This window comes from Chiroxiphia lanceolata, chromosome 1, assembly GCF_009829145.1.
Source record: "Chiroxiphia lanceolata isolate bChiLan1 chromosome 1, bChiLan1.pri, whole genome shotgun sequence".
Taxonomy (NCBI): domain Eukaryota; kingdom Metazoa; phylum Chordata; class Aves; order Passeriformes; family Pipridae; genus Chiroxiphia; species Chiroxiphia lanceolata.
In genome coordinates, this window is record NC_045637.1 from 424,344 (window position 1) to 449,893 (window position 25,550).

Genomic DNA, 25,550 nt, shown 5'->3' on the forward strand with positions numbered 1-25,550 from the left:
GGGGAGCTGGCTACAGAGTGTGGGGAGCTGGCTATGGAGTGTGGGGAGCTGGCTATAGAGTGTGGGGAGCTGGCTATGGAGTGTGGGGAGCTGGCTATAGGGTGTGGGGAGCTGGCTATGGGGTGTGGGGAGCTGGCTATGGGGTGTGGGGAGCTGGCTACAGAGTGTGAGGAGCTGGCTATAGAGTGTGGGGAGCTGGCTATGGAGTGTGGGGAGCTGGCTATGGAGTGTGGGGAGCTGGCTATAGAGTGTGGGGAGCTGGCTATGGGGTGTGGGGAGCTGGCTATAGAGTGTGGGGAGCTGGCTATAGAGTGTGGGGAGCTGGCTATAGAGTGTGAGGAGCTGGCTATAGAGTGTGGGGAGCTGGCTATAGAGTGTGGGGAGCTGGCTATGGGGTGTGGGGAGCTGGCTATGGAGTGTGGGGAGCTGGCTATGGAGTGTGGGGAGCTGGCTATAGAGTGTGGGGAGCTGGCTACAGAGTGTGGGGAGCTGGCTATAGGGTGTGGGGAGCTGGCTATAGAGTGTGGGGAGCTGGCTATGGAGTGTGGGGAGCTGGCTATAGAGTGTGGGGAGCTGGCTACAGAGTGTGGGGAGCTGTCTATGGAGTGTGGGGAGCTGGCTATAGAGTGTGGGGAGCTGGCTATAGAGTGTGGGGAGCTGGCTACAGAGTGTGGGGAGCTGGCTATAGAGTGTGGGGAGCTGGCTACAGAGTGTGGGGAGCTGGCTATAGAGTGTGGGGAGCTGGCTATGGAGTGTGGGGAGCTGGCTATGGAGTGTGGGGAGCTGGCTATGGAGTGTGGGGAGCTGGCTATAGAGTGTGGGGAGCTGGCTATAGAGTGTGGGGAGCTGGGTACAGAGTGTGGGGAGCTGGCTATGGAGTGTGGGGAGCTGGCTACAGAGTGTGGGGAGCTGGCTATAGAGTGTGGGGAGCTGTCTATGGAGTGTGGGGAGCTGGCTACAGAGTGTGGGGAGCTGGCTATGGAGTGTGGGGAGCTGAGTATGGAGTGTGGGGAGCTGGCTATGGAGTGTGGGGAGCTGGCTATAGAGTGTGGGGAGCTGGCTATGGAGTGTGGGGAGCTGGCTATAGAGTGTGGGGAGCTGGCTATAGAGTGTGGGGAGCTGGCTATAGAGTGTGGGGAGCTGGCTATAGAGTGTGGGGAGCTGGCTATAGAGTGTGGGGAGCTGGCTATGGAGTGTGGGGAGCTGGCTATAGAGTGTGGGGAGCTGGCTATGGGGTGTGGGGAGCTGGCTATAGAGTGTGGGGAGCTGGCTATAGAGTGTGGGGAGCTGGCTATAGAGTGTGGGGAGCTGGCTACAGAGTGTGGGGAGCTGGCTATAGGGTGTGGGGAGCTGGCTATGGAGTGTGGGGAGCTGGCTATAGAGTGTGGGGAGCTGGCTATAGAGTGTGGGGAGCTGGCTATAGAGTGTGGGGAGCTGGCTATAGAGTGTGGGGAGCTGGCTACAGAGTGTGGGGAGCTGGCTATAGAGTGTGGGGAGCTGGCTACAGAGTGTGGGGAGCTGGCTATGGAGTGTGGGGAGCTGGCTATAGAGTGTGGGGAGCTGGCTATGGAGTGTGGGGAGCTGGCTATAGAGTGTGGGGAGCTGGCTACAGAGTGTGGGGAGCTGGCTATAGAGTGTGGGGAGCTGGCTACAGAGTGTGGGGAGCTGGCTACGGAGTGTGGGGAGCTGGCTATAGAGTGTGGGGAGCTGGCTATGGAGTGTGGGGAGCTGGCTATGGAGTGTGGGGAGCTGGCTATGGAGTGTGGGGAGCTGGCTATAGAGTGTGGGGAGCTGGCTATAGAGTGTGGGGAGCTGGCTACAGAGTGTGGGGAGCTGGCTATAGAGTGTGGGGAGCTGGCTATGGGGTGTGGGGAGCTGGCTATGGGGTGTGGGGAGCTGGCTATAGAGTGTGGGGAGCTGGCTACAGAGTGTGGGGAGCTGGCTACAGAGTGTGGGGAGCTGGCTATAGAGTGTGGGGAGCTGGCTATGGAGTGTGGGGAGCTGGCTATAGAGTGTGGGGAGCTGGCTATGGAGTGTGGGGAGCTGGCTATAGAGTGTGGGGAGCTGGCTACAGAGTGTGGGGAGCTGGCTATAGAGTGTGGGGAGCTGGCTATAGAGTGTGAGGAGCTGGCTATAGAGTGTGGGGAGCTGGCTATGGGGTGTGGGGAGCTGGCTACAGAGTGTGGGGAGCTGGCTATAGAGTGTGGGGAGCTGGCTATGGAGTGTGGGGAGCTGGCTATGGAGTGTGGGGAGCTGGCTATGGAGTGTGGGGAGCTGGCTATAGAGTGTGGGGAGCTGGCTATGGAGTGTGGGGAGCTGGCTATGGAGTGTGGGGAGCTGGCTATGGAGTGTGGGGAGCTGGCTATGGAGTGTGGGGAGCTGGCTATAGAGTGTGGGGAGCTGGCTATGGGGTGTGGGGAGCTGGCTACAGAGTGTGGGGAGCTGGCTACAGAGTGTGGGGAGCTGGCTATAGAGTGTGGGGAGCTGGCTATGGAGTGTGGGGAGCTGGCTATAGAGTGTGGGGAGCTGGCTATAGAGTGTGGGGAGCTGGCTATAGAGTGTGGGGAGCTGGCTATGGAGTGTGGGGAGCTGGCTATGGAGTGTGGGGAGCTGGCTATAGAGTGTGGGGAGCTGGCTACAGAGTGTGGGGAGCTGGCTATAGAGTGTGGGGAGCTGGCTACAGAGTGTGGGAGCTGGCTACGGAGTGTGGGGAGCTGGCTATAGAGTGTGGGGAGCTGGCTATAGAGTGTGGGGAGCTGGCTACAGAGTGTGGGGAGCTGGCTATAGAGTGTGGGGAGCTGGCTACAGAGTGTGGGGAGCTGGCTACGGAGTGTGGGGAGCTGGCTATAGAGTGTGGGGAGCTGGCTATGGAGTGTGGGGAGCTGGCTATGGAGTGTGGGGAGCTGGCTATGGAGTGTGGGGAGCTGGCTATAGAGTGTGGGGAGCTGGCTACAGAGTGTGGGGAGCTGGCTATAGAGTGTGGGGAGCTGGCTACAGAGTGTGGGGAGCTGGCTATAGAGTGTGGGGAGCTGGCTACGGAGTGTGGGGAGCTGGCTATAGAGTGTGGGGAGCTGGCTACAGAGTGTGGGGAGCTGGCTATGGAGTGTGGGGAGCTGGCTATGGAGTGTGGGGAGCTGGCTATGGAGTGTGGGGAGCTGGCTATGGAGTGTGGGGAGCTGGCTATGGAGTGTGGGGAGCTGGCTATAGAGTGTGGGGAGCTGGCTACAGAGTGTGGGGAGCTGGCTATAGAGTGTGAGGAGCTGGCTATAGAGTGTGGGGAGCTGGCTATGGGGTGTGGGGAGCTGGCTACAGAGCGTGGGGAGCTGGCTATAGAGTGTGGGGAGCTGGCTATGGAGTGTGGGGAGCTGGCTATAGAGTGTGGGGAGCTGGCTATAGAGTGTGGGGAGCTGGCTATGGAGTGTGGGGAGCTGGCTATGGAGTGTGGGGAGCTGGCTATGGAGTGTGGGGAGCTGGCTATAGAGTGTGGGGAGCTGGCTATAGAGTGTGGGGAGCTGGCTATAGAGTGTGGGGAGCTGGCTATAGAGTGTGGGGAGCTGGCTATGGAGTGTGGGGAGCTGGCTATAGAGTGTGGGGAGCTGGCTGTGGAGTGTGGGGAGCTGGCTACAGAGTGTGGGGAGCTGGCTATAGAGTGTGGGGAGCTGGCTATGGGGTGTGGGGAGCTGGCTATAGAGTGTGGGGAGCTGGCTATAGAGTGTGGGGAGCTGGCTATGGAGTGTGGGGAGCTGGCTATAGAGTGTGGGGAGCTGGCTATAGAGTGTGGGGAGCTGGCTATGGAGTGTGGGGAGCTGGCTACAGAGTGTGGGGAGCTGGCTATGGAGTGTGGGGAGCTGGCTATAGAGTGTGGGGAGCTGGCTCCAGGTTTTGGGGAACTGGCTCCAGAGTATGTAGAGCTGGTTCCAAGCTGTGGGGAGGTGGCTTCAAGTTTTGGGGATCTGGCTCCAGAGTATGTAGAGCTGGCTCCAGGTTTTGGGGAGCTGGCTCCAGAGTGTGAGGATCTGGCTCCAGAGTCTGTGGATCTGGCTCCAGAGTGTGAGGATCTGGCTCCAGGCTGTGGGGAGCTGCCAGCAGCACTGAGGGCCGGGCCCTGTCGGGCTCTGGGATCCCAGCAGTGGGTGCAGGAGCTGTTCCTGGCTGTGGCAGTGGATGCAGGAGCTGATCCCGGGTTTGGGACTGGATGCAGGAGCCGTTCCCAGCTGTGGGAGAGAGTGCAGGAGCTGTTCCCAGCTGTGGGAGTGGATGCAGGAGCCGTTCCTGGGTTTGGGAGTGGATGCAGGAGCTGTTCCCAGCTGTGGCAGTGGATGCAGGAGCCGCTCCTGGGTTTGGGAGTGGATGTAGGAGCCATTCCTGGCTGTGGCAGTGGGTGCAGGAGCCGATCCCAGCTGTGGGAGTGGGTGCAGGAGCCGTTCCTGGCTGTGGCAGTGGGTGCAGGAGCCGCTCCCGGGTTTGGGATTGGATGCAGGAGCTGTTCCCAGCTGTGGCAGTGGATACAGGAGCTGTTCCCAGCCGTGGCAGTGGATGCAGGAGCCATTCCTGGCTGTGGGAGTGGATGCAGGAGATATTCCCGGGTTTGGGAGTGGATGCAGGAGCTGTTCCCAGCTGATGCAGTGGATGCAGGAGCCGCTCCTGGGTTTGGGAGTGGATGCAGGAGCTGTTCCCAGCTGTGGCAGTGGATGCAGGAGCCGTTCCTGGCTGTGGGAGTGGATGCAGGAGATATTCCCGGGTTTGGGAGTGGATGCAGGTGCTGTTCCCAGCTGTGGCAGTGGGTGCAGGAGCTGTTCCCAGCTGTGGCAGTGGATGCAGGAGCCGTTCCTGGCTGTGGCAGTGGATGCAGGAGCTGTTCCCAGCTGTGGCAGTGGATGCAGGTTCCTGGCTGATGCAGTGGATGCAGGAGCTGTTCCCAGCTGTGGGATTGGATGCAGGAGCTGTTCCCAGCTGTGGGAGTGGATGCAGGTTCCTGGCTGTGGGTGCAGGAGCCGCTCCCAGCTGTGGCAGTGGATGCAGGAGCCGTTCCTGGCTGTGGGAGTGGATGCAGGTTCCTGGCTGTGGGTGCAGGAGCCGCTCCCAGCTGTGGCAGTGGATGCAGGAGCTGTTCCTGGCTGTGGGAGTGGATGCAGGAGCCGATCCCAGCTGTGGCAGTGGATGCAGGAGCTGTTCCTGGCTGTGGGAGTGGATGCAGGAGCCGATCCCAGCTGTGGCAGTGGATGCAGGAGCCAATCCCGTCTGTGGCCGTGGGCGCAGGAGCCGCTGCCGGCCCCCACAGCCGCCCCATCTCCCCGCAGGCCAAGAAGTACGCGATGGAGCAGAGCATCAAGAGCGTGCTGGTGAAGCAAACCATCGCCCACCAGCAGCAGCAGCTCACCAACCTGCAGGTGAGGGTCCCCCCCGGGCCGCGCCCTCCGCCTCGTGCTCCCCCCGACACCGTGGAGTCCTCAGGGCCCTCGGAACCAGAGCACAGCCCCGAGCCTGCAGCTCGCCAGGGCCCCCCCCCGACCTGCTCCAGTTGCCCCCAGAGCCGCCCGTGTGCCGGGAGGAAATCCTTGGCTCCTCCCTGGGCTCCTCCCCTGAGGCGGGAGGGGCCCGAGGCTTCGCCCCGGGTTTCACTTCCCGCTTGTTAAGGTGCTGAAGCCGGAGGGGATCCTGGGAACAGTGTCCTGTCACCGCCTCCTGTGCTCGAGGGAGGGTCCCCGTGCCCCTCTCCGTGCCCCCCCCAGCCCTGCCCCCTCTCCCTCCCCTGCACTCAGGTGCTCTCGGTCCCGGAGAAGCTCCGCTGGCCGTTCCCGCTCCCGCTGGAACGCCCGTGCCAGGAGAGCCCTTCCCCGGGGTGTACCCTCCCCTCCTTCAGAGGCTTCTGGAACACGCCTGGCCGCCGTCACTCCGGGCCAGGAGAGCCCAGGCCGGCGGCTCTGTCCGAGGAATGCCCGTGGATGTGCTCCGAGGCCGCTCGGGGCCGTGCCTGGTTCTGAGGGTCTGCTCTAGTCGAGGGGGGGGGGGGGGCTCCTTTTTAAAGGCTGGGGGTGACCCGACGCCAGCGGTCGCAGAGGTCTCTGTTGCCTTGAGTCCCCCCTGGGATCCCAGCACCCTGCTTCCCCAGGCAGCGGCAGCAGCAGAGCCCACCCCGGGCTCGGCGGGGCCCCGGCGCCGGACAGTCCCGGGGCCCAGGCAGCGAGGAAGGAGAGGCCTCCCCGCAGGTGCCCCTGCGCCGCCGCCCTGCTCGAGTTTGTACGACAGCCGTAGTAATGCTCAGCTCCAACAGACTGAACTCTGTCTTTACTGTCTTTCAGATGGCAGCAGTGACAATGGGCTTTGGAGATCCTCTCTCACCTTTACAATCGGTCAATAGACATATTCACTTCTTCTGGGGGCATTGTCTTAGTCAGGGCCTAGCGTGGGGGCGTTCCTAGTGGTGCCACACTGCTCTTGTCCGCGCCCAGCACGGCCCTCCCACCTCCCCACCCGTGCCGGACACGCCCCGGAGCAGAGCGAGGTGTCCCTGCCCCGAGAAGACCCCAGGCTGTGCAGTCTGCGGGGACACTGGCACTCGGGGGCACAGACAAGCTTTAGATTTCCACCCGTTCTGAACACAACCCCTGCCATGGTGGGAGCTGCATTTCTAGGGACGCTGCAGTTCTGGGGTCCCGACCTCAAACTAACGGCCAAGGTAACGCACGGAGGGGCCTCCGGGGCCGGGGAGGGCAGAGCGGGGCCTGGCCCAGGTGCCACACCCTCCTTCCTGGGGCACCTTCCCAGTGCAGCAGAAGCAGGAGGGAGGTGGCAGAACCCCAGGAATGCCCAGAGAACCCCCGCCATCCTCCGGGGCCGGTGCTAATCAGAGGCCACGAGGAGCCGAACGAGTGACCCGGGGTGATCTGTGCCCTCCTTTCTCCCAGAGGACAAAGTGCCCTGTGACTCCTCTGCCCGCAGAGGCTCAGCTGTAAATCCCTTTGTAAATGTGGGGTTTGTGCCTGGTGCTGTAAACACCTTCCCCCCTCGCTGGAGTGTGGGGTTTGTGCCTGGTGCTGTAAACACCTTCCCCCCTCACTGGAGTGTGGGGTTTGTGCCTGGTATTGTAAATACCTTCCCCTCTGGCTGCAGTGTGGGGTTTGTACCTGGTGCTGTAAACACCTTCCCCCCTCACTGGAGTGTGGGGTTTGTACCTGGTGCTGTAAACACCTTCCCCTCTCAGTGGAGTGTGGGGTTTGTGCCTGGTATTGTAAATACCTTCCCCTCTGGCTGCAGTGTGGGGTTTGTACCTGGTGCTGTAAACACCTTCCCCTCTCACTGGAGTGTGGGGTTTGTACCTGGTGCTGTAAACACCTTCCCCTCTGGCTGCAGTGTGGGGTTTGTACCTGGTGCTGTAAACACCTTTGTAAATGTGGGGTTTGTGCCTGGTATTGTAAATACCTTCCCCCCTCACTGGAGTGTGGGGTTTGTACCTGGTGCTGTAAACACCTTCCCCCACTGGAGTGTGGGGTTTGTACCTGGTGCTGTAAACACCTTCCCCTCTCACTGGAGTGTGGGGTTTGTACCTGGTGCTGTAAACACCTTCCCCTCTGGCTGCAGTGTGGGGTTTGTACCTGGTGCTGTAAACACCTTTGTAAATGTGGGGTTTGTGCCTGGTATTGTAAATACCTTCCCCCCTCACTGGAGTGTGGGGTTTGTACCTGGTGCTGTAAACACCTTCCCCCACTGGAGTGTGGGGTTTGTACCTGGTGCTGTAAACACCTTCCCCCCTCACTGGAGTGTGGGGTTTGTACCTGGTGCTGTAAACACCTTCCCCTCTCACTGGAGTGTGGGGTTTGTGCCTGGTGCTGTAAACACCTTCCCCCCTTGCTGCAGTGTGGGGTTTGTACCTGGTGCTGTAAACACCTTTGTAAATGTGGGGTTTGTGCCTGGTGCTGTAAACACCTTCCCCTCTCACTGGAGAGTGGGGTTTGTTCCCGGGGTCAGACACAGCTCCAGGGGAGGAGGGCACAGAAGGGAAATCCCTGCTCTCCCTCCCTTGGCAGCAGGTGGTGTGGCAGTGGGGAGCCAGAGGGGGTGTTCTGGGCCAGGGGTGAGTTTGGAAGGGGCTGGATGCATTTGGCAGAGCTGGATGGATTTGGCAGAGCTGGTGTCCGAGCCCTGGTGCCCAGGAATCCCCCCCCATCCGTGGGGCTGCTGCCTGCCAGCAGGACTGCAGCACTTTGGGGGTTTGGTTCATTCTTCCCAGCTGGGCACAGCCCAGGCGGTGGCACAGGAGAGGTTTGATGGCTCGTTGTCCCCAGGGCACAGGCCGTGACCCCTTTTCCTCAGACACTGCTCCTTCAGGGAGTCAGAGGCTGCTGCTGGACACAGCCCAGCGGCAGGAGCTGGGTGCTGGGCCCTGGTGCAGGTCAGAGCAGGCAGGGTACCCCTCCCTCAGGAGCTGCTTCCTCCCAGAGCCCCCTGGGGATGCACAGACAGTCTCTGTCCAGACCTTTCCTGTGTGTCCCCAGTCCCTGTGGGAAGGCAGCACAGCCTGAGCTCCCTGTCGTGGCTCTCGGGGCTCCCCGTGGGCTCAGTGTCCTCCCTCCCCGTGGCACAGCCCAGGGTTCCCACTCCCTTCCCCCTTCCCTGGCCCGTGGGGTCACAGCCCAGGGTTGTGCATCCCCTGCTTTGGTTACAGGAGCACCCCAGGCTGGGGGGTTTGGCCTGTCCTTAAAGCAACCCCCCAAATGCCCTCAGAGCAGCATCACACAACCCCCCAAATGCCCTCAGAGCAGCATCACACAACCCCCCAGATACCCTCAGAGCAGCATCACACAACCCCCCAAATGCCCTCAGAGCAGCATCACACAGCCACAGCTGGGAGCTGCTGGGAGGCTGCAGGGGCCTCAGCTCGGGATTTAGGAGGAGAAGGAGTGAGAGCAGCTCTGTGGGACGGTGAGAGCGGGGAGGTTTCCGGGCAGGAGTCCCTGACTCCGACCTGTGCTGAGCTCAGGGCATCACCCCCCTCCCGGAGGCTCCACTGCCACCCCAGGCCTGCCTCCTGTAGGTCCAAAATCCCGGGATCACTGAGGCTGGAAAAGCCCCCTGAGGTCACTGAGTCCACCTTGTGCCCAGCCCGGAGCACTGAGTGCCACATCCAGGCATTCCAGGGATGGGAGCTCCTCCTGCTCCCCCCTGGGCAGCCCCTGGAGCAGAGTGTGGGGTTAATGTCACCCCTGGAGCAGAGTGTGGGGTTAATGTCACCCCTGGAGCAGAGTGTGGGGTTAATGTCACCCCTGGAGCAGAGTGTGGGGTTAATGTCACCCCTGGAGCAGAGTGTGGGGTTAATGTCACCTCAGGAGCAGAGTGTGGGGTTAATGTCACCTCAGGAGCAGAGTGTGGGGTTAATGTCACCCCTGGAGCAGAGTGTGGGGTTAATGTCACCTCAGGAGCAGAGTGTGGGGTTAATGTCACCTCAGGAGCAGAGTGTGGGGTTAATGTCACCCCTGGAGCAGAGTGTGGGGTTAATGTCACCCCTGAAGCAGAGTGTGGGGTTAATGTCACCTCAGGAGCAGAGTGTGGGGTTAATGTCATCCCTGGAGCAGAGTGTGGGGTTAATGTCACCTCAGGAGCAGAGTGTGGGGTTAATGTCACCCCTGGAGCAGAGTGTGGGGTTAATGTCACCCCTGGAGCAGAGTGTGGGGTTAATGTCATCTCAGGAGCAGAGTGTGGGGTTAATGTCACCCCTGGAGCAGAGTGTGGGGTTAATGTCACCCCTGGAGCAGAGTGTGGGGTTAATGTCACCTCAGGAGCAGAGTGTGGGGTTAATGTCACCTCAGGAGCAGAGTGTGGGGTTAATGTCACCCCTGGAGCAGAGTGTGGGGTTAATGTCACCCCTGGAGCAGAGTGTGGGGTTAATGTCACCCCTGGAGCAGAGTGTGGGGTTAATGTCACCTCAGGAGCAGAGTGTGGGGTTAATGTCACCTCAGGAGCAGAGTGTGGGGTTAATGTCACCTCAGGAGCAGAGTGTGGGGTTAATGTCACCTCAGGAGCAGAGTGTGGGGTTAATGTCACCCCTGGAGCAGAGTGTGGGGTTAATGTCACCTCAGGAACAGAGTGTGGGGTTAATGTCACCTCAGGAGCAGAGTGTGGGGTTAATGTCACCCCTGGAGCAGAGTATGGGGTTAATGTCACCTCAGGAACAGAGTGTGGGGTTAATGTCACCCCTGGAGCAGAGTGTGGGGTTAATGTCACCCCTGGAGCAGAGTGTGGGGTTAATGTCACCCCTGGAGCAGAGTGTGGGGTTAATGTCACCTCAGGAGCAGAGTGTGGGGTTAATGTCACCTCAGGAGCAGAGTGTGGGGTTAATGTCACCCCTGGAGCAGAGTGTGGGGTTAATGTCACCTCAGGAACAGAGTGTGGGGTTAATGTCACCTCAGGAGCAGAGTGTGGGGTTAATGTCACCTCAGGAACAGAGTGTGGGGTTAATGTCACCCCTGGAGCAGAGTGTGGGGTTAATGTCATCTCAGGAACAGAGTGTGGGGTTAATGTCACCTCAGGAGCAGAGTGTGGGGTTAATGTCACCCCTGGAGCAGAGTATGGGGTTAATGTCACCTCAGGAACAGAGTGTGGGGTTAATGTCACCCCTGGAGCAGAGTGTGGGGTTAATGTCACCCCTGGAGCAGAGTGTGGGGTTAATGTCACCTCAGGAGCAGAGTATGGGGTTAATGTCACCCCTAGAGCAGAGTGTGGGGTTAATGTCACCCCTGGAGCAGAGTGTGGGGTTAATGTCACCCCTGGAGCAGAGTGTGGGGTTAATGTCACCTCAGGAGCAGAGTGTGGGGTTAATGTCACCTCAGGAGCAGAGTGTGGGGTTAATGTCACCTCAGGAGCAGAGTGTGGGGTTAATGTCACCCCTGGAGCAGAGTGTGGGGTTAATGTCACCTCAGGAACAGAGTGTGGGGTTAATGTCACCTCAGGAGCAGAGTGTGGGGTTAATGTCACCTCAGGAACAGAGTGTGGGGTTAATGTCACCCCTGGAGCAGAGTGTGGGGTTAATGTCATCTCAGGAACAGAGTGTGGGGTTAATGTCACCCCTGGAGCAGAGTGTGGGGTTAATGTCACCTCAGGAGCAGAGTGTGGGGTTAATGTCACCTCAGGAGCAGAGTATGGGGTTAATGTCACCTCAGGAGCAGAGTGTGGGGTTAATGTCACCTCAGGAGCAGAGTATGGGGTTAATGTCACCTCAGGAGCAGAGTGTGGGGTTAATGTCACCCCTGGAGCAGAGTGTGGGGTTAATGTCACCCCTGGAGCAGAGTGTGGGGTTAATGTCACCTCAGGGGCAGAGTGTGAGGTTAATGTCACCCCTGGAGCAGAGTGTGGGGTTAATGTCACCCCTGGAGCAGAGTGTGGGGTTAATGTCACCTCAGGAACAGAGTGTGGGGTTAATGTCACCCCTGGAGCAGAGTGTGGGGTTAATGTCACCTCAGGAGCAGAGTGTGGGGTTAATGTCACCCCTGGAGCAGAGTGTGGGGTTAATGTCACCTCAGGAGCAGAGTGTGGGGTTAATGTCACCCCTGGAGCAGAGTGTGGGGTTAATGTCACCTCAGGAGCAGAGTGTGGGGTTAATGTCACCTCAGGAGCAGAGTGTGGGGTTAATGTCACCTCAGGAACAGAGTATGGGGTTAATGTCACCCCTGGAGCAGAGTGTGGGGTTAATGTCACCCCTGGAGCAGAGTGTGGGGTTAATGTCACCCCTGGAGCAGAGTGTGGGGTTAATGTCACCTCAGGAGCAGAGTGTGGGGTTAATGTCACCCCTGAAGCAGAGTGTGGGGTTAATGTCACCCCTGGAGCAGAGTGTGGGGTTAATGTCACCCCTGGAGCAGAGTGTGGGGTTAATGTCACCTCAGGAACAGAGTGTGGGGTTAATGTCACCTCAGGAGCAGAGTGTGGGGTTAATGTCACCCCTGAAGCAGAGTGTGGGGTTAATGTCACCTCAGGAGCAGAGTATGGGGTTAATGTCACCTCAGGAGCAGAGTGTGGGGTTAATGTCACCTCAGGAGCAGAGTGTGGGGTTAATGTCACCCCTGGAACAGAGTGTGGGGTTAATGTCACCCCTGGAGCAGAGTGTGGGGTTAATGTCACCCCTGGAGCAGAGTGTGGGGTTAATGTCACCCCTAGAGCAGAGTGTGGGGTTAATGTCACCTCAGGAGCAGAGTGTGGGGTTAATGTCACCCCTAGAGCAGAGTGTGGGGTTAATGTCACCCCTGGAGCAGAGTGTGGGGTTAATGTCACCTCAGGAGCAGAGTGTGGGGTTAATGTGGGTGCCAGGGGGAGCAGGATCCCTCGGGCACAGTCTGTGTCCTGTGGGTCACTGTGCCAGGGGAGCTCTCCTTCCCCTCGGGCTGCACATCCCTGGGCAGGGCACCCCAAAATCCTCCTCCTGAGGGCCCTGAGTGCAGCCCCTCTGCCCCTGGGGTCCTCAGACAGGGCAGGGCACCCCAAAAATCATCCTCCTGAGGGCCCTGAGTGCAGCCCCTCTGCCCCCAGGGTCCTCAGACAGGGCAGGGCACCCCAAAAATCATCCTTGAGAGGGCCCTGAGTGCAGCCCCTCTGCCCCCAGGGTCCTCAGACAGGGCAGGGCACCCCAAAAATCGTTCTTGACAAGTGTCTTGAGTGCAGCCCCTCTGTCCCTGGGGTGCTCAGACAGGGCAGGGCACCCCAAAAATCATCCTCCTGAGGGCCCTGAGTGCAGCCCCTCTGCCCCCGGGGTCCTCAGACAGGACAGGGCACCCCAAAAATCATCCTTGAGAGGGCCCTGAGTGCTGCCCCTCTGCCCCTGGGGCCCTCAGACAGGGCAGGGCACCCCAAAAATCATCCTTGAGAGGGCCCTGAGCGCAGCCCCTCCAATCCAGGGTTCCCCAGATGCAGCAGAGCTCCTGTGGTTGTTGAGGCATCCCAGAAATCATCCTCTGAAGTCCCTGTTTGCAGCCCCTTCAATGCAGATGTGGCAGAGCTTGTTGTGCCCTTCACAGCCCCCCAAAAACCTGCTGGAGAAGTCCCTGGTTGCAGCCCCTTTGCCCCGGGGGATCCCAGACATGGCAGAGCTTTTTGTGCCCTTTACAGCCCCCCAAAAATCATCCTCCTGAGGGCCCTGGTTGCAGCCCCTCCAATCCAGGGATCCCCAGACATGGCAGAGCTCCTGTGCCCTTTACAGCACCCCAAAAATCAGCCTTGTGAGGGCCCTGGTTGCAGCCCCTCCAATCCAGGGATCCCCAGACATGGCAGAGCTCCCGTGCTCCTTAGGGCACCCCAAAAATCATCCCCCAGAAGTCCCTGTTTGCAGCCCCCCCTGCCCCAGGGGTGGTGGGGAAGGGAAGGGGGTGCTCTGAGCTCCGTCGGGGGTGTGGGGCAGGGCCAGAGGCATCCCCAGAGCCCCTCCCTGCCCAGGGCTGTCCCCCTGTCCCAGAGCCCCTCCCTGCCCGGGGGTGTCCCCCTGTCCCACAGCCGACCCCCCCCACACACAGTCACTGATCCAGAGCCCTGATCCAGCCCCATTCCCAGACCTGGGCACGTCCCCGGGGCCACATCCCTGGGGCCACATCCCCGGGGCCACATCCCCGGGGCCACATCCCTGGGCAGCAGCAGCAGCAGCAGCAGCTCCAGAGCTGCCCCGGGGGGTGCCAGCCCCGAGGGACACCCCGTGCTCTGCTTTTGGGGTCCCTGCTGTGGGGGCTGGCTGATCTGTGTGGCGGGCAGGGACCCGGGCAGGTTTAGGAGCCGGTAGCACAGAGACCCTCCGAGCAGCACCCCGGCCTTGGGGCTGCCAGGCACTGCCAGGCACTGCCAGGCAGGGCTGAGGACTGGCACCACACCCTTCCCAGGACCCCACTGAGCCGCTGGAGAGTTTGGCTTTGCTGTGGGGCCGTGGGAGTGGTGCCCAGTGCTGGGGGAAGTGGTGCCCAGTGCTGGGGGAAATGGTGCCCAGTGCTGGGGGAAGCAGTGCCCAGTGCTGGATCTCGGAGTGCCGGGGTGGGAGGGGGGCCTGTGGTGCCGGAGGGAGCGGGGAGGAGGTTCCCAATCTCAAATCCCAATCCCAAATCCCAGCCCGGGGGGCGGGAGTGCTGCTGGATCTCTGCGGGGGGGAGCGGGAGGGCTGAGCCCAGAGCCCAGAGCTGAGCCCTTTGCTGCCGGGAAGGGCAGGGGAAGTGATTCCCTCCTCCTGCAGGCGTGGCTGGAGGTGTGATCAGGCTGGGGGAGACCCGACCAGAGGGGCTGGAGGTGTGTGTGAGCCGGGCTTGAGCTGCTCCTGCCCCGGCACTGAGCCGGGCTTTATTCCGGGAGTGAGCTGGATTGATCCACTCCTGCCCTGGCACTGAGCTGGATTGATCCAGGACTGAGCTGGATTGATCCACTCCTGCCCTGGGACTGAGCTGGATTGATCCAGGACTGAGCTGGATTGATCCACTCCTGCCCTGGCACTGAGCTGGACTGATCCAGGACTGAGCTGGATTGATCCAGTCCTGCCCTGGGACTGAGCTGGACTTTATCCGCTCCTGCCCCAGGACTGAGCTGGACTTGATCCAGGACTGAGCTGGATTGATCCAGGACTGAGCTGGATTGATCCAGTCCTGCCCTGGGACTGAACTGGGCTTTATCCGCTCCTGCCCCAGGACTGAGCTGGACTTGATCCACTCCTGCCCTGGGTCTGAGCTAGATTGATCCAGGACTGAGCTGGACTTGATCCACTCCTGCCCCAGGACTGAGCTGGACTTTATCCGCTCCTACCCCGGGACTGAGCTGGATTGATCCAGGACTGAGCTGGGTTGATCCACTCCTGCCCTGGGACTGAGCTGGATTGATCCGGGACTGAACTGGATTGATCCAGTCCTGTCCCCAGTCCAGCCCCGGGATTGATCCAGTCCTGCCCCAGGACTGAGCTGGACTGATCCAGTCCTGTCCCCAGTCCTGCCCTGGACTGATCCAGTCCTGCCCCGGGATTGATCCCCTCCTATCCCAGGACTGCCCCAGTCCTGCCCTGGGATTGATCCAGTCCTGCCCTGGGATTGATCCAGTCCTGCCCCGGGATTGATCCCCTCCTATCCCAGGACTGCCCCAGTCCTGCCCCGGGATTGATCCCCTCCTATCCCAGGACTGCCCCAGTCCTGCCCCGGGATTGATCCAGTCCTGCCCCGGGATTGATCCAGTCCTGCCCCGGGATTGATCCCCTCCTGTCCCAGGACTGCCCCAGTCCTTCCCCGGGGCCGAACCGGGCGGACCCACCGCAGCTCCGTGGTCAGCGAGCAGGGAACCCCTCGTGGTCGGGGTGTGGCCGAGCTGCAGCGCGGCCGGAGCTGTGCCGGGGCGGTGCCGGGGCGGTGCCGGGGCGGTGCCGGGAGGGCAGGGGGGGGGTCAGGAGGAGGTCCCGGTGCCCCGGTGCCCCCCGCCCTGACCGGGCAGTCCTTGTCTCGCTACAGATGGCGGCTCAGAGGCAGCGGGCGCTCGCCATCATGTGCCGGGTCTACGTGGGCTCCATCTACTACGAGCTGGGGGAGGACACCATCCGCCAGGCCTTCGCCCCCTTCGGGCCCATCAAGAGCATCGACATGTCCTGGGACTCGGTCACCATGAAGCACAAGGTGGGACGGGGCTCTGGACATTCCCGGAACGTTCCCGCTCCCTGCACGGGGTGGGACCGGATTGTTTTTTGGGGGTTTTGGGGTGTTTTCCCTCCCCCCCCTCACGCCGTGCTGGGGTTTGGGAGCTCTGCACGGAGCCTGGGGACTGTCCTGGCAGGGCCTGCTTTCCCATGTGGGGATGCCCCAGGGATGAGGCATTCTGGGGGTTCCCACGAGGTTATTTCTTTTGTGCTTATATCCCTAAGCACAAAACATCCAGCTTTGCAGAGCTTTGGGGGGGATATTGGGAAGGAATCCTTCCCTGGGAGGGTGGGCAGGGCCTGGCACAGGATGCCCAGAGAAGCTGTGGCCGCCCCTGGATCCCTGGAAGTGTCCCAGGCCAGGTTGGATGGGGCTTGGAGCAACCTGGGCTGGTGGGAGGTGTCCCTGCCCGTGACAGGGGGTGGCACTGGATGGGCTCTAAGGTCCCTCCATCCCAAACCATTCCATAATCCTACAATTCCCAACCCTCGAGGGATGTGTGTCCTCTTGTGTCCAAGGCCTTCCTGATGCAGCCAGGAGAGGGAAGGGCCTCTGTGCTCCTGGAACCCAGGCTGCTTTTAGCTCTTGGGGTGAATGTTTGCAGCCCCCTGCTCTGATGAATATTTGCAACCCCCTGCTCTGCTTGGGGCAGGATTCTGGGATGGGAGCCAGGAGAGGAAAAGGTCTGTGTGCTCCTGGAGCCCAGGCTGCTTTTAGCTCTTGGGGTGAATGTTTGCAGCCCCCTGCTCTGCTTGGGGCAGGATTGTGTGCTGGGAGCCTGGGGTGGGGTGCAGGGAGTCCCGGGATCACTGAGGTTGGAAAGGAGCTCCCAGGTCGTCACATCCACCCTGTGCCCGATGCCCACCTTGTCCCCAGCCCAGAGTGCCACGTCCAGTCTCTCCTCGGACACCTCCAGGGGTGGGGACTCCACCACCTCCCTGGGCTGCCCCTTCCAATGTTTACCAGCCCTTTCCAGGGAGGAATTCCTCCTGCTGTCCAACCTGAAGCTCCCTGGAAGGTGCCAGCCAGGCCCAGCCCTGAGTGAGGTGGAGTTTTGCTGTGTCTCTGAGTCCAGGAGGCTCCGGGGTCGGGGTGCCCTTGGTGGGATCCCTTCAGACCCTTTCTTGCCTTAATAAAAACCCGCTCTGAGGAACCTTCCCAGGCCACCAGCAGTAGGTGGGGATCAGCTCCACAGGGAGAGCTCTGTGGGAAGTCTTGGCTGCATCAGCCTGGCCTGGGGTGATTCCCAGTCTCCTCCCCTGCCAGGGCTTTGCCTTTGTGGAGTACGAGGTGCCTGAGGCCGCCCAGCTGGCCCTGGAGCAGATGAACTCTGTCATGCTGGGGGGCAGGAACATCAAGGTGAGTACCAGCAGTGCCCTGAACCTTTCTGCTCCTCTTCCCTGGGAATAGCAGGGTCCGGGAATAACCTGGAAATGCTCCCCAGGGCCCCAGGGAAGGTGCCTGAAGTCTGTTCCCTGCTGGACCTTGGTGTCCAATGTGGGGCTCAGGGTGGCTCCAGGTCCCTGCTGGACCTTGGTGTCCAGTGTGGGGCTCAGGGTGGCTCCAGGTCCCTGCTGGACCTTGGTGTCCAGTGTGGGGCTCAGGGTGGCTCCAGGTCCCTGCTGGACCTTGATGTCCAGTGTGGGGCTCAGGGTGGCTCCAGGTCCCTGCTGGACCTTGGTGTCCAGTGTGGGGCTCAGGGTGGCTCCAGGTCCCTGCTGGACCTTGGTGTCCAACGTGGGGCTCAGGGTGGCTCCAGGTCCCTGCTGGACCTTGATGTCCAGTGTGGGGCTCAGGGTGGCTCCAGGTCCCTGCTGGACCTTGGTGTCCAGTGTGGGGCTCAGGGTGGCTCCAGGTCCCTGCTGGACCTTGGTGTCCAGTGTGGGGCTCAGGGTGGCTCCAGGTCCCTCCTCTCCGAGGAGAGGCATGGACATAATGCTCACAGACCATTGTGATCAGCAATATGTCAGCTTTATTAGAAGAAAGGCAGTTTATATAGTCCTCATGACACTTGGTTCTTGCTCACACTACACTGGATACTCAAGGAAAACATACTCTGCTGTCCACTGCTAATTGGGTCACAACAGGTGGTCATAGGAGATGAGAAAACTTTATTCACCTGCCCAAACCCCTCCTTGGCACCTGGCAGGAATCCACCCTTGTTCTGACTTGGGCTCCTGCAGCCATTTTAGTGGTGCAGTGTTGTTTTTCACTGCCTGCACCCAGCCGTGCCAAGGCAGAGGCCTCAGAAGTGCAAGGGAAATTGTTCACATGATCTCTGTCCCCCGACACGAGGCTCCAGGAGAGCTGGAGAGGGACTGGGGACGAGGGCTGGAGGGACAGCACACAAGGAATGGCTCCCCAGGGTTGGGTGGGATGTTGGGAAGGAATTCCTGGCTGGGAGGGGCTGGGATGGAATTCCCAGAGGAGCCGTGGCTGCCCCTGGATCCCTGGGAGTGTCCCAGGGCAGGTTGGACGGGGCTTGGGGCAACCTGTAACAGCAGCAAATGTGCCATGGCAGGGGGGGGACAGGGTGGGTGTGAAGGTCCCTCCATCCCAGAGCATTCCATGAAGGTCCCTCCATCCCAAACCATTCCGTGAGGGTCCCTCCAGAGCCCCAGCTGGGGCTGGCTCTGGGGTCCTGGCTCAGGGGACCTGGCTCAGGTTCTCCCACCCCACACAGGGCAGTGTCTTGAGGACAAGACAAAGGTGATTTTTTTGGGTGGTGTCTCCGAGACGCTCTGCAGGGTCCGGTGGCTGAGGGGGTTTGGGAGCCCCCCAAAAGAAGGGTGTAGGAACGTTGGGGTTTGCTCTCAGAATCCTTCTCAGTCCCTGGAAGTTGGTCCTTGGCAGGTCAGGGAAGGTAAAGGGGGGAGGTACAGTGAGGAGGGAGCGGAGGCTGCTCTGGGTCTGTATTCCTGGGATTCCAGTAGTGCTGGTTCCCAGAGCCATCCCAGCCATTCCCTGTGCCAGGGGGGGCCCTGGGAGGTGCTGGGTGCCTGGGGGCTGCCCTTGGACACTCCATGGATTGTGCCACAGAATCCCAGGGTCACTGAGGTTGGAAAAGACCTCCAAGGTGGAGTCCAGCCTGTGCCCAATGCCCACCTTGTCCCCAGCCCAGAGCACTGAGTGCCACAACCAGGCCTTCCTTGGACACCTCCAGGGATGGGGAGTCCAGAGCTCCCTGGGCAGCCCCTGCCAATGTTTAACAACCCTTTCCATGCAGAAATTCCTCCTGATGTTCCCTGGCCCAGCCTGAGGCCGTTCCCTCTCCTCCTGTCCCTTCATAGAATCATAGAATCGATTGGGTTGGAAAAGACCTCCGAGATCATCGAGTCCCACCCTTGGTCCAAATCCAGTCCATTTAGTGGATCCTGGCACTCAGTGCCACGTCCAATCCGCGTTTAAAAATCCCCAGGGATGGTGAATCCACCACCTCTCTGGGCAGCCCATTCCTGTTCCCTGGCAGCACAGCCCGACCCCTCCCCGGCTCCCCCCTCCTGTCGGGGGGTTGCGGAGCCAGGAGGTCCCCCCTGAGCCTCCTTTTCTCCAGGCTGAGCCCCCCCATGTCCCTCCCCTCCCTGTCCTCAGGTGGGCAGGCCCAGCAACATCGGGCAGGCCCAGCCCATCATCGACCAGCTGGCCGAGGAGGCCCGAGCCTTCAACCGCATCTACGTGGCCTCGGTGCACCAGGACCTGTCCGACGACGACATCAAGAGCGTCTTCGAGGCCTTTGGCAAGATCAAATCCTGCACCCTGGCCAGGGACCCCACCACAGGGAAGCACAAGGGCTACGGATTCATTGGTAATGACCCCGGCTGGATGTGGGATGGGGAGAGGGGGGAGTGTCCTCGGCTCTGGGGGGGCTTTGGGGTTGGGTTTCCCACTCCGGGGGAGGAATTGCATTAGGGGATGGGTTTGGGGCAGGTCTGGGCCTGAGCTTAGATATAAAATTTATGGCAGTGGTCAGGCACAGGCTGGAGCCCTCTGCTCCAGAGCCAGGCTGGGAGAGCTGGGGGGGTTCCCCTGGAGAAGAGAAGGATCCAGGGAGAGCTGAGAGCCCCTTGCAGGGCCTGAAGGGGCTCCAGGAGAGCTGGAGAGGGACTGGGGACGAGGAGTGGAGGGACAGCACACAGGGAATGGCTTCCCAGGGTTGGGTGGGATGTTGGGAAGGAATTCCTGGCTGGGAGGGGCTGGGATGGAATTCCCAGAGCAGCTGTGGCTGCCCCTGGATCCCTGGGAGTGTCCCAGGGCAGGTTGGACGGGGCTTGGGGCAACCTGTAACAGCAGCAAATGTGCCATGGCAGGGGGGGGACAGGGTGGGTGTGAAGGTCCCTCCATCCCAGAGCGTTCCATGAAGGTCCCTCCATCCCAAACCATTCCATGAAGGTCCCTCCATCCCAAACCATTCCATGAGGGTCCCAAACCATTCCATGAAGGTCCCCTCATCCCAAAGCATTCCATGAAGGTCCCTCCATCCCAGAGCATTCCATGAAGGTCCCCTCATCCCAAACCATTCCATGAGGGTCCCAAACCATTCCATGAGGGTCCCTCCATCCCAAACCATTCCATGAAGGTCCCCTCATCCCAAACCATTCCATGAAGGTCCTAAACCATTCCCTGAAGGTCCCTCCATCCCAGAGCATCCCATGAAGGTCCCTGAAGGTCCCTCCATCCCAGAGCATCCCATGAAGGTCCCTCCATCCCATGAAGGTCCCAAACCATCCCACGAAGGTCCCTCCATCCCACGAAGGTCCCTCCATCCCACGAAGGTCCCTCCATCCCACGAAGGTCCCTCCATCCCAAACCATCCCCTGAAGGTCCCCCCATTCCCTGAAGGTCCCTCCATCCCATGAAGGTCCCTCCATCCCATGAAGGTCCCTCCATCCCAAACCATCCCCTGAAGGTCCCCCCATTCCCTGAAGGTCCCTCCATCCCAAACCATCCCCTGAAGGTCCCTCCATCCCAAACCATCCCCTGAAGGTCCCTCCATCCCATGGAGGTCCCTCCATCCCACGAAGGTCCCTCCATCCCATGAAGGTCCCTCCATCCCATGAAGGTCCCTCCATCCCAAACCATCCCATGAAGGTCCCTCCATCCCAAACCATCCCCTGAAGGTCCCCCCATCCCCGAGCATCCCGCGGTTCCTGGGGCAGTAACCGGGTGTCCGTGCCCCGTGCCCGCAGAGTACGAGAAGGCGCAGTCGTCGCAGGACGCCGTGTCCTCCATGAACCTCTTCGACCTGGGGGGTCAGTACCTGCGGGTGGGCAAGGCCGTGACCCCCCCGATGCCGCTGCTCACCCCGGCCACGCCCGGGGGGCTCCCCCCGGCCGCCGCCGTCGCCGCCGCCGCCGCCACCGCCAAGATCACCGCACAGGTCAGGGGGCACGGGGACGGCGTGGCACAGGGCAGGGGGGCACAGGGACACAGCGTGGCACAGGGCAGGGGGGCACAGGGCAGGGGGGCACAGGGACAGAGCGTGGCACAGGGACAGAGCATGGCACAGGGGAGGGGGGCACAGGGGAGGGGGGCACAGGGGAGGGGGGTACAGGGACAGAGCGTGGCACAGGGGAGGGGGGTACAGGGACACAGCATGGCACAGGGGAGGGGGGCACAGGGACACAGCATGGCACGGGAGAGCGTGGCACAGGGGAGGGGGGCACAGGGACAGAGCGTGGCACAGGGGAGGGCTGGCACAGGGACAGAACTGGCACAGGGACAGAGCACAGGACAGGGGAGGGCTGGCACAGGGACAGAGCTGGCACAGGGACAGAGCATGGCACAGGGGAGGGCTGGCACAGGGACAGAGCACAGGACAGGGGAGGGCTAGCACAGGGACAGAGCTGGCACAGGGACACAGCATGGCACAGGGGAGGGGGGCACAGGGACACAGCGTGGCACAGGGGACAGCGTGGTACAGGGGAGGGGGGCACAGGGACAGAGCGTGGCACAGGGGACAGCGTGGCACAGGGGAGGGGGGCACAGGGAGGGGGAACGGGGACACAGCATGGCACAGGGACACAGAATGGCACAGGGACAGAGTGTGGCACAGGGACACAGCATGGCACAGGGCAGGGGGGAAGGGGACAGCATGGCACAGGGGAGGGACAGAGCGTGGCACAGGGACACAGCATGGCACAGGGCAGGGGGGCACAGGGACAGAGCGTGGCACAGGGCAGGGGGGCACAGGGACACAGCATGGCACAGGGACAGAGCGTGGCACAGGGATACAGCATGGCACAGGGCAGGGGGGCACAGGGACAGAGCGTGGCACAGGGACAGAGCATGGCACAGGGCAGGGGGGCACAGGGACAGAGCGTGGCACAGGGGACAGCGTGGCACAGGGACAGAGCATGGCACAGGGCAGGGGGGCACAGGGACAGAGCATGGCACAGGGCAGGGGGGCACAGGGACACAGCGTGGCACAGGGACGCAGCATGGCACAGGGGAGGGGGGCACAGGGAGGGGGAACAGGGACAGCATGGCACAGGGACACAGCATGGCACAGGGACAGAGTGTGGCACAGGGGAGGGGGGACGGGGACAGCATGGCACAGGGCAGGGGGACACAGGGACAGAGCGTGGCACAGGGACACAGCATGGCACAGGGGAGAGCATGGCACAGGGGAGGGGGGCACAGGGACAGAGCGTGGCACAGGGACACAGCATGGCACAGGGAAAGAGCATGGCACAGATCAGGGGGGAAGGGGACAGCATGGCACAGGGGAGGGACAGAGCGTGGCACAGGGACACAGCATGGCACAGGGGAGGGACAGAGCGTGGCACAGGGACACAGCATGGCACAGGGGAGGGACAGAGCGTGGCACAGGGACACAGCATGGCACAGGGACAGAGCACAGCACAGGGGAGGGCTGGCACAGAGACAGAGCATGGCACGGGTGGGGGCTGGCACAGGGACAGAGCATGGCACAGGGACAGAGCACGACACAGGGATACAACATGGCACAGGGGAGGGCTGGCACAGGGACACAGCATGGCACAGGGGAGGGTGGCACAGGGACAGAGCACAGCACAGGGCAGGGCTGGCACAGGGACACAGCGTGGCACAGAGACAGAGCATGGCACAGGTGAGGGCTGGCACAGGGACAGAGCTGGCACAGGGACAGAGCATGGCACAGGTGAGGGCTGGCACAGCTCAGGTGGGGTCCAGGGCCAACCAGAGCATGGCACAGGGGAGGCACAGAACCTTGGCACTGCTCTGCTCTCCGTGTCAGGAGCCCCGTGGAAACAAGGACAGGAAGGAGGCTGTGGGTGATTAACTCAGGGTGGAATGGCCTGGGAACAACAGCAGCCAGAACCCCTGGAGTCCTGGGCTGCACCTTGGGCACATTGTTGCCAGTGGCTTTGTGGAAGTGTCTGTGGTGTAACTGGGTGTTCATCCCGAATGCTGGAATCCTGGGCACCTGAACCGGGGTGTTTACCGGGATTTGAGTTCCAGGAGAAAGTTTCTATTCCAAGGCTTGGTGGCTCGGGGTCCCCCAGCTGGGCTGGTGACACCTTTGTGGTTCCCAGCAGCTCCAGGAGCTGGGGACTGGAGTGTCTGGTGTTTGTCCAGTGTGGAAGAGCTGGGGCTCCTGGAACAGCTGGGGCTCCTGGAACAGCTGGGGCTCCTGGAACAGCTGGAGTTCCTGGAACAGCTGGGGTTCCTGGAACAGCTGGGGCTCCTGGGCAGGACTGACCTGTTCTCCCTGTTCTCCCCGTGCCCCACAGGAGGCCGTGGCAGGAGCTGCAGTTCTGGGCACTCTGGCGACACCGGGACTCGTGTCCCCAGCCCTGACCCTGGCCCAACCCCTGGGGGCTCTGCCCCAGGCTGTGATGGCAGCACAGGCCCCTGGAGTCATCACAGGTGGGGTCCCCTTCCCCTGGCACCTGTGTGTGACACCTTCCTCTAGGGCTTGTGTCACCTGTCCTTCTGTCCCCTTCCCCTGGCACCTGTGTGTGTGTCCCCTTCCTCCTGTCACCTGTGTGTGACACCTTTCCCCAGCACTTGTGTCACCTGTCCTCCTGTCACCTGTCCTCCTGTCACCTTCCTCCTGGCACCTGTGTGTGTGTCCCCTTCCTCCTGTCACCAGTGTGTGTCTCCTTCCTGCTGGCACCTGTATCACCTGTCCTCCTGGCACCTGTCCCCTTCCTCCTGGCACCTCTGTGTCCTCTTCCCTTGTCGTTTGTGTGTCCCTTCACCCTGCCCTGTGTGTAATGGGTAGGACAGGGCCATGGATTCCCAAGAGGAACACATGGCACTGAGGGAGAAGCTGGATAATGGGCACTCTGTGCTGGATAATGGGCACTCTGTGCAGAATCCCATGGCCCAGCTGTCCCTGTCCATCCCCAGGTGTCCCTGTCCAGGTGTCCCTGTCCATCCCCAGGTGTCCCTCTCCACCCTCAGCTGTCCCTGTCCATCCCTATCCATGTCCAGCTGTCCCTCTCCATCCCCAGCTATCCCTATCCATGCTCAGATGTCCCTGTCCATCCCTGTCCATGCCCAGGTGTCCCTGTCCATCCCCAACTGTCCCTGTCCATGTCCAGCTGTCCCTGTCCATCCCAGCTGTCCCTGTCCATCCCCAGGTGTCCCTGTCCATCCCCAGCTATCCCTTTCCATGCTCAGCTGTCCCTGTCCATCCCTGTCCATCCCCAGCTATCCCTGTCCATCCCCAGCTATCCCTGTCCATCCCCAGCTGTCCCTCTCCATCCCCAGGTGTCCCTGTCCATGCCCAGCTGTCCCTGTCCATCCCCAGCTATCCCTGTCCATCCCCAGCTATCCCTGTCCATCCCCAGCTGTCCCTCTCCATCCCCAGGTGTCCCTGTCCATGCCCAGCTGTCCCTGTCCATCCCAAGGTGTCCCTCTCCATACCCAACTGTCCCTGTCCATCCCTCTCCATGCCCAGGTGTCCCTCTCCATCCCCAGCTGTCCCTGTCCATCCCTATCCATGTCCAGCTGTCCCTGTCCATCCCCAGGTGTCCCTGTCCATGCCCAGGTGTCCCTGTCCATCCTAGCTGTCCTCTCCATGCCCAGGTGTCCCTGTCCATCCCTCTCCATGCCCAACTGTCCCTGTCCATCCCTATCCATGCCCAGCTGTCCCTGTCCATCCCTCTCCATCCCCATGTGTCCCTGTCCATCCCCAGCTGTCCCTGTCCATCCCTATCCATGCCCAGCTGTCCCTGTCCATGCCCAGCTGTCCCTGTCCATCCCAGGTGTCCCTCTCCATGCCCAACTGTCCCTGTCCATCCCTATCCATGCCCAGGTGTCCCTGTCCATCCTAGCTGTCCTCTCCATGCCCAGGTGTCCCTGTCCATCCCTATCCATGCCCAGCTGTCCCTGTCCATCCCTCTCCATCCCCATGTGTCCCTGTCCATCCCCAGCTGTCCCTGTCCATCCCTATCCATGCCCAACTGTCCCTGTCCATCCCCAGCTGTCCCTGTCCATCCCTATCCATGCCCAGCTGTCCCTGTCCATCCCCAGCTGTCCCTGTCCATCCCAGCTGTCCCTGTCCATCCCCAGCTGTCCCTGTCCATCCCAGCTGTCCCTGTCCATCCCAGCTGTCCCTGTCCGTCCCCAGCTGTCCCTGTCCATGCCCAGCTGTCCCTCTCCATGCCCAGCTGTCCCTGTCCATCCCTGTCCATCCCAGGTGTCCCTCTCCATGCCCAGCTGTCCCTGTCCATCCCTGTCCATCCCCAGGTGTCCCTGTCCGTCCCAGCTGTCCCTGTCCATCCCTATCCATGCCCAGCTGTCCCTGTCCATCCCAACTGTCCCTGTCCATCCCAACTGTCCCTGTCCATGCCCAACTGTCCCTGTCCATCCCCAGCCATCCCTGTCCATCCCAGCTGTCCCTGTCCATGCCCAGGTGTCCCTGTCCATGCCCAACTGTCCCTGTCCGTCCCAGCTGTCCCTGTCCATCCCTCTCCA

General features: G+C 61.4%; 2 protein-coding genes across 2 annotated transcripts in view; both read left to right on the forward strand.

Moving 5' to 3' along the window:
- The window catches only part of LOC116797962 (erythroblast NAD(P)(+)--arginine ADP-ribosyltransferase-like), a 471,907-nt gene that overhangs the window by 264,003 nt on the left and 182,354 nt on the right, over nucleotides 1–25,550 (forward strand). The gene's annotated exons all lie outside the window — the stretch shown is intronic.
- The window catches only part of LOC116792633 (poly(U)-binding-splicing factor PUF60-like), a 39,357-nt gene that overhangs the window by 13,176 nt on the left and 631 nt on the right, over nucleotides 1–25,550 (forward strand). The window contains exons 3-9 of the mRNA XM_032699756.1: nucleotides 5,301–5,390; nucleotides 6,303–6,353; nucleotides 15,444–15,605; nucleotides 16,893–16,985; nucleotides 19,218–19,431; nucleotides 20,813–21,003; nucleotides 23,357–23,521. Coding sequence (XP_032555647.1) covers nucleotides 5,301–5,390; nucleotides 6,303–6,353; nucleotides 15,444–15,605; nucleotides 16,893–16,985; nucleotides 19,218–19,431; nucleotides 20,813–21,003; nucleotides 23,357–23,521 — 966 coding nt within the window. The remainder of the gene's footprint in view (nucleotides 1–5,300; nucleotides 5,391–6,302; nucleotides 6,354–15,443; nucleotides 15,606–16,892; nucleotides 16,986–19,217; nucleotides 19,432–20,812; nucleotides 21,004–23,356; nucleotides 23,522–25,550) is intronic.